The following is a 5,770-nucleotide window of genomic DNA, read 5'->3' as shown; positions in this document are numbered from 1 at the left end:
AGTGAGGAGTTGGCTGTTGGCTAGATCAGGGTCTGGCATTCGATAGGGGGCTCAGCGAGGATCTAGTCAATGAATAATCGAAGGGATGCATAAAAATACTTATTGAAAGAGGGGCTTGGGGTCCAGCAGCATAATGAAATTTCGTGGGGGGTGGGTGGTACAAAGGGTGTGTCAGATTAAAGTGTTGGGGGGCTGAGAGAAGAATTAAGATTACAGTGGGGTGCAGGAAGAAAATCAGGATGGGGTGTGAGAGGAGAGTTGAATGTAGGACATACTAATAATAGAATTGAATGGGGGGAGCTAGAATCATGAGTAGGGAGTGAATGAATGCAGGAGGTTAGGAAGGTAATTGTGGAAGTACATGACAGGAAAAATCATGAGGAATGGCAGAGTACAGGATGATACACGAGAAGGGGAAGGCAGTAATTGAAGAAAGGGGGCACATGAGTGCATGCGTATGCCTGAAAAGGGGGTCTATGTAGAGGGAAGGGAAGCAAGGAGAATAGTGATTTGATTGAAAGTTTACAGGAGCCATGCCAAGAGTTCCTTAGAATGAGGCTATGCGTGAGTCGGGCTTCCTGGGAAGGAGGCTACATGAGTGAGAAGGGTGGGTGTGATCTGATTTCAGTGATGAGCTGGGTGAAGAAGCATCCAGGCACCTCAGGTGGGGTTTTCAAAGGGCAGAGGAAGTACGTTCAGGGTAGGGGATCATGTGGCCATCCTGACCTCCACTCCTGGCTGGCCCTAGGACGATGGATCCCAATGAAATGCCTGCTGTGCCCTGCTGCCCCTCCGACCCCCCTATTGGGCTTGAGACTGGAGCCCCGTGGGGGATTGAACTTGGCCCCACAAGAGCTGTGAGTCGCTGTGCCCGCTGCTACAACCATGGCTTCACTGACCAAATCAAGGACCAGGATCACTTCTGCCTCTTCAAGGCCTGCGAGTGTCACAAGTGCGCCTTCTCGTGAGTATAGTGTCTGACAATGGGGGAGGGGGCGCGGTGAGCCTCCCCAAAATGTGACTGACTGTAGACCTGCTATTCCCCACTTTAGGGAACACCACAGTGTCTTGCCTGCTGAGAGTGCCTTGAAGAGGGAGCAGGGGGAAAACCTAAAGAGGCACCTGGCTCAAGGGCAGACGAGGAGTGAGGCCTCCCCTCCCAAAGCTCACAGCCATGTCAAGAAGTTGACCATTCAAGCCGGAGCCCTCAGTGAGTGTCTCTGGCCAGGGAGGGTGTCTGGGTTTGGGGATAGGGAGCACTGAGCTGTCCTGTCACCAGTCCTCCTACCCAATTTTGATGTCGCCTTGGCAAATTACCCCTCGGGCCTTTAGCTGCCCCACCTATCCAACTTCATCAATATTATCTACCAAGTGTTGGTGGGAAAGAGAACTCTGGGGGGTCAAAATGGTCCACGGTGAGATGAGACCTCAGACTGGGGGCGAGGAAGAGTGGTGTGAGCTCAGAGGGAAAGGCTCACCCAAAGTGTCCCCAGCTTTCCATAGCTGGGAAGGAGAACATCATGTCCCAGCTTGAGGCCCACCCAAACCTGCCCAACCCCTAGGGAGATAAGGAGAGTCTGGGGCCTGAGGGGGAAGTTCCCATCTCACCCACTGCCCAGACTCTTCTCTGTGTCCTGAAGACATGAGTTCCCTCCCTAATCCTACTGCAGCTTGCCACGGGACCTTGAGGAAATAATACTTGTCCTCTTGGAGTCTCCATTTCACCAGGTGGAAAATAAATAGTAGGAACTGGATGGTCTTCAAGGTCTTCTCAGCTCTGACATTTTGGGCTCCTATCCTCATTCCAGTACATGTCCATACACATCTTCTCTCCATGGCCGGCATGGTCTCTGACTCCACCCTGTGCTCTCTGCCTCTGCAGACAAGCGCCCAAGGAGCTCTGCTGACCAGTCCTACCCCAAAATCTTTGTCTCTGTCCTGGACTCCAGCAGCCTTGAAGACGCGACTAACAATTTCTCTTTCCAGGAAGACCCACAGGGCTCCTGCCCTGCCCAGGATGTGAGTAAAGTGAGAAGGCCCATGGAGCTAGATGTATATTGTGTGACCAGGTGCTCAACCTTTGTGCTTGATGCCATGGGAGATAGAAGGAAGGAGTGGAGGAGGCGGCCAATGAGGAAGAGAAGGAATGGGGTGCGGGGTAGAGGAGCAGGACAAGAAGTGGCAGGGGGAGGAGGGGTTCAGGGAGGAGGAGTGGAGAAGGCAGCATCTCAGACTAGCGGGCAAGGGCAGGGCTCTCCCAGCCTTGCCATCTCCTATTTGTGAGACTTTGCGCAAGTGACATTCCGTTTCCAAGCCTCCATTTCCAGTGTACTAGCAGTGTACTGATAGGGACAATATCCCACACCTGACATAGCACTGACAAGAGGACTAGGTCCAGGAGTGCCACACAGCAGGACTTCAACTGCTGGAGGCTGTTATTCCAAGGGGAAACAGATAGATGGGAGAGAAGGTCCTGTTGAAGGGGGTGGGCAGGACGGTGAGTGCCACAGGGCCCAGAGGGAGAGTCCAGAGGTCATTAGAGAAAGCTCCCAGGCCATTAGATGAGCCAAGCTGGTCCTTCAAGTTCTATGGGGATTGGGGAATATGGGGGTGAGAAGCAGTCCCTGGGCAGGGACAGTGACCCCATTTCTCCAGGTGCTTTGCAGATTAGACCACGGACACCTGGGATTTTCCATACCCATCACTGTTGGCCTGGGAGTTTTGAAAATCCTGGCAGGAATTAGTGTGTCAGGAGAGATGTTGAGGAAGGACATAGAAAGGAAAATAGGCTGAACAGGGGAAAGGACTTGTGCAAGCCACAATGACCAATGGCCAACAGGCATTCAGACTCCCACATCCAGATAGTGCAAGATCCTGGCCCTGTTTCTCTACTGGTATTATGTATCTGTCAGAGGGTTTAATCCCAAGGCCCCTCTTTTCCTTGTCTCTAGAGACTCAGCTCTGGTCCTCCAGCCCTGTGCCGCCCTTGGCCCTGTCCTACTGCAGCCGCAGATCCTGGGAAAATAGCGGGGTCCAGAACCCTGGCAGGGGCTAGGCTTAGTGAATGGGAAAGGATGAAGGCCCCTGGGGGTGGGGGGGGACCTTCCATGGAACTGGGGACTGAAGGGCCACTGGCCCCATGAGGTGCGGAGGTATGGGTTTTCAGGTCCCATTCTCTCACACCCTTTCCATTGCAGGCCCCTGAATCTTCTGACCAGGACTCGGATTCCGCCTCAGAGTGGCAGCGGAAACTGGAAGCGGCCGAGGCTCTGCTGATTCTGAGAGACTCTCCCCAGGCATCTTCTGGCTCCAGCTCCATGCTCCATCCCTGCGTGGCGACAAGTAGCCTTGTCCTTGAAAAGAGAACACGGGGTGGTGGGGATGGTTGGGAAAGGGGAGGGCGTTGTGGTAAGCAGGGTCTAACTGGGAGGCCGGGGTTGGTGGGTTGAACCTCCTAGGGCTCAGGTACGCAAGCTCCTTGGTCTGATGCCAGAGATGGCAATCGCTGGTTGCTCGGTGAATCATCAGTTTGTCCAGCTCTGTGCTCAACAAGCAAATGCCCAGGGCCCTGGCGTCGAGAAACAAGGCTACTGAGGTCCTGCTGGTGGCAGGGACTTGCCCTGGGGCATGCAGCCTATCAAGTGGAACACCAGGTCTCCTCACTCCCAGCCCAGAGCTCTCTACCCACACTCTCCGCCCACACCCCTGCAGTCTGCTGTGGTGGGCAGCATACACATAGGTGATAAGAGCCTGGGCTGGAGGGAGATCTGGTCTTTGATTCCTGTCTCCAGGGGGAGCCTGGATGCCTTCAGAGTTCCCTTGTGTTTTGTGGCTAAGTTTCAATGATGAGCCTGGAGAGGAAGGACCAGAGGGAGCCTGAAGCCTGGGAAGGCTGAGAGGGAAGGCTGGGCATTCCCAGACCAAAATGTTGGGTGCAATATGATGCTTGAGTGAAGCAGCAACCTGAGTGAAGGAGGGACTTTGGGAACAGAAGGGGATGAGGCTGGAGAGGCTGCCAATTACAGGGGTCCTGAACGCCAGGCTTAGGGGCTAGACCAGAAACTGTGGGTGGTGAGGAGCCAGGGAATATGTGAGCTGGGGGGAGCATATTCGGAGATCCTGGGCTCCACAAAAAGAAATGTGGTGGCTCTGATGGAGGGATTGGAGGAGGCAAGACCCGAGATGGGCAAATCAGCAGGGAAGTGTGCTGTGTTGCACTCTGTAGTCCAGGTGACAAAGCCTAGATCGAGTGAAACAAAAAAGAGAGGGGAGAGCCTGGAGGGGAAGTGGATATGACCTGGCTCTGATGCCTTCCGTTCTCTCTGCAGATCCTGCTGAAGATAGAGGACCCCAGCCTCCTAACCCTTCTCTGCGACCCAGGGAGCCAGCTCCATTTCTCTGCCTACTGGGCATCTGGGGTGCATCTCCCTCTTGACCTGGAAGCCCAGAAGAGGAGGCCTCACTCCTCTTATGCTTTTGCAAAACGTTTAATATCCAATATGCTTAACATTTTCTTAAACCTTCACTTTCTTTTACAAGCCTTTCAGACCCTTTTTATTATGTGGGGCAATTCCTTGGCTGAGGGTGCGTATTCTTGTACCTCCATTTCTTACTGCTTTGTATTTTGGGGCCTTCTATGTCTCTTATAAAACCAGGGTTGTGCAATCTAAGCTGGTCAGTCTCTAAATAGGGTTCTGTAGGAGGTCATATGACGTGTTCATATGCCAGAGTTTTCATTTGACTTGTGATTCCAAACATAGCTGTGCACTCACGTCTATATCCATGCTTGTCAAAATCTAAGGGTGTTTTCATTTTGTGTCCACATTTATGTGTGTGAACAAATAATAAACCCTTGCTGTTGTAAGGCAGTGAGATAGAGGCATTGTTTGTGGTCACAGTATAACGTAGACCATCCTGACTCTAACAGACATGTTCCATTTACGTTCCAAAGTGAGAATCACCTTACTCAATAACTGGGATTTCTTAACACGACTAGACCAGAAAACAGTAGAGATAAAAAATGGTAAGAGTTTTACTCACTGAGCAAGTAAGTGCCTACCTTCCGCCTGGCATAGACTGTTTCCAGCTGTCCAGAGGGCCCCAAGTTGAGTTGTCTGCAGCGTCAAGCAGGTCTTATAAATGAGTGGAGCTGTCCAGACAGGCTCTGGCCAGCTGGCAGTGCATGGTCTACCTAAGGGGCCAGCTGCCACCTGGCTCCAGCCGATTGCTGCCATGCAGGAATGCGGACTCTGCACTGCCACAGCTCCTGATTTTTCGAGAGAAAGCGGAATTCTAGATATCTATGTAGAATATCTCCATTTTAAAATGTCGGCTCTGGTTTCTTCTTTAAGACCTGTACATGGGCCAAAGAAAACATCCATTCAGGCCAACCATGGCCAAGGGAATGCCGGTTGGATTCTAGTCCAATGTGTACTCTATAGTGGGGGACACTGAAGCCAATCATGGCCAGAAGAATCAAAGAGGGGAGGTGAATTAGACCCAGATCCTGCTTTTGAAGGACTCATGAAATATGAGGAAGATTCATATTCATGCATTTATTTTGTGCCCTGTGTATGCAAAACACACACAGCCTCCCAGCAGCTCTCTGAGCTAAGCATGATTACCACCCTCTTGCACAAGGGTTTTAGGGGAAATTTTTAGCCAAAGACGGATGGGGGAAGACTCCCTTCTCTGCCAGGCCCTAAATTAGCTAATAATTTACCTTCTAAACAATAATCTATCTCTACCTCAACCACTGAGTGAAAGGTTC

The 5,770-nt window shown here is 51.9% G+C and overlaps 1 protein-coding gene across 1 annotated transcript; it reads left to right on the top strand.

The window, feature by feature from the left end:
• Positions 1-752: 752 nt before the first annotated feature.
• LOC132007095 (doublesex- and mab-3-related transcription factor C1-like) lies at positions 753-4,491 on the top strand. Its single transcript, XM_059385228.1, is given in 7 exon segments — positions 753-964; positions 1,053-1,210; positions 1,809-2,019; positions 2,952-3,014; positions 3,200-3,342; positions 4,329-4,379; positions 4,382-4,491. Coding segments are annotated over 7 exon segments (948 nt in total).
• Positions 4,492-5,770: the final 1,279 nt, after the last annotated feature.

The sequence above is a fragment of the Mustela nigripes genome, chromosome X, assembly GCF_022355385.1.
Source record: "Mustela nigripes isolate SB6536 chromosome X, MUSNIG.SB6536, whole genome shotgun sequence".
In the NCBI taxonomy this organism is placed as follows: domain Eukaryota; kingdom Metazoa; phylum Chordata; class Mammalia; order Carnivora; family Mustelidae; genus Mustela; species Mustela nigripes.
Note: the sequence above shows the minus strand (reverse complement) of the source record. Positions and strands in the feature narration are given on the sequence as shown.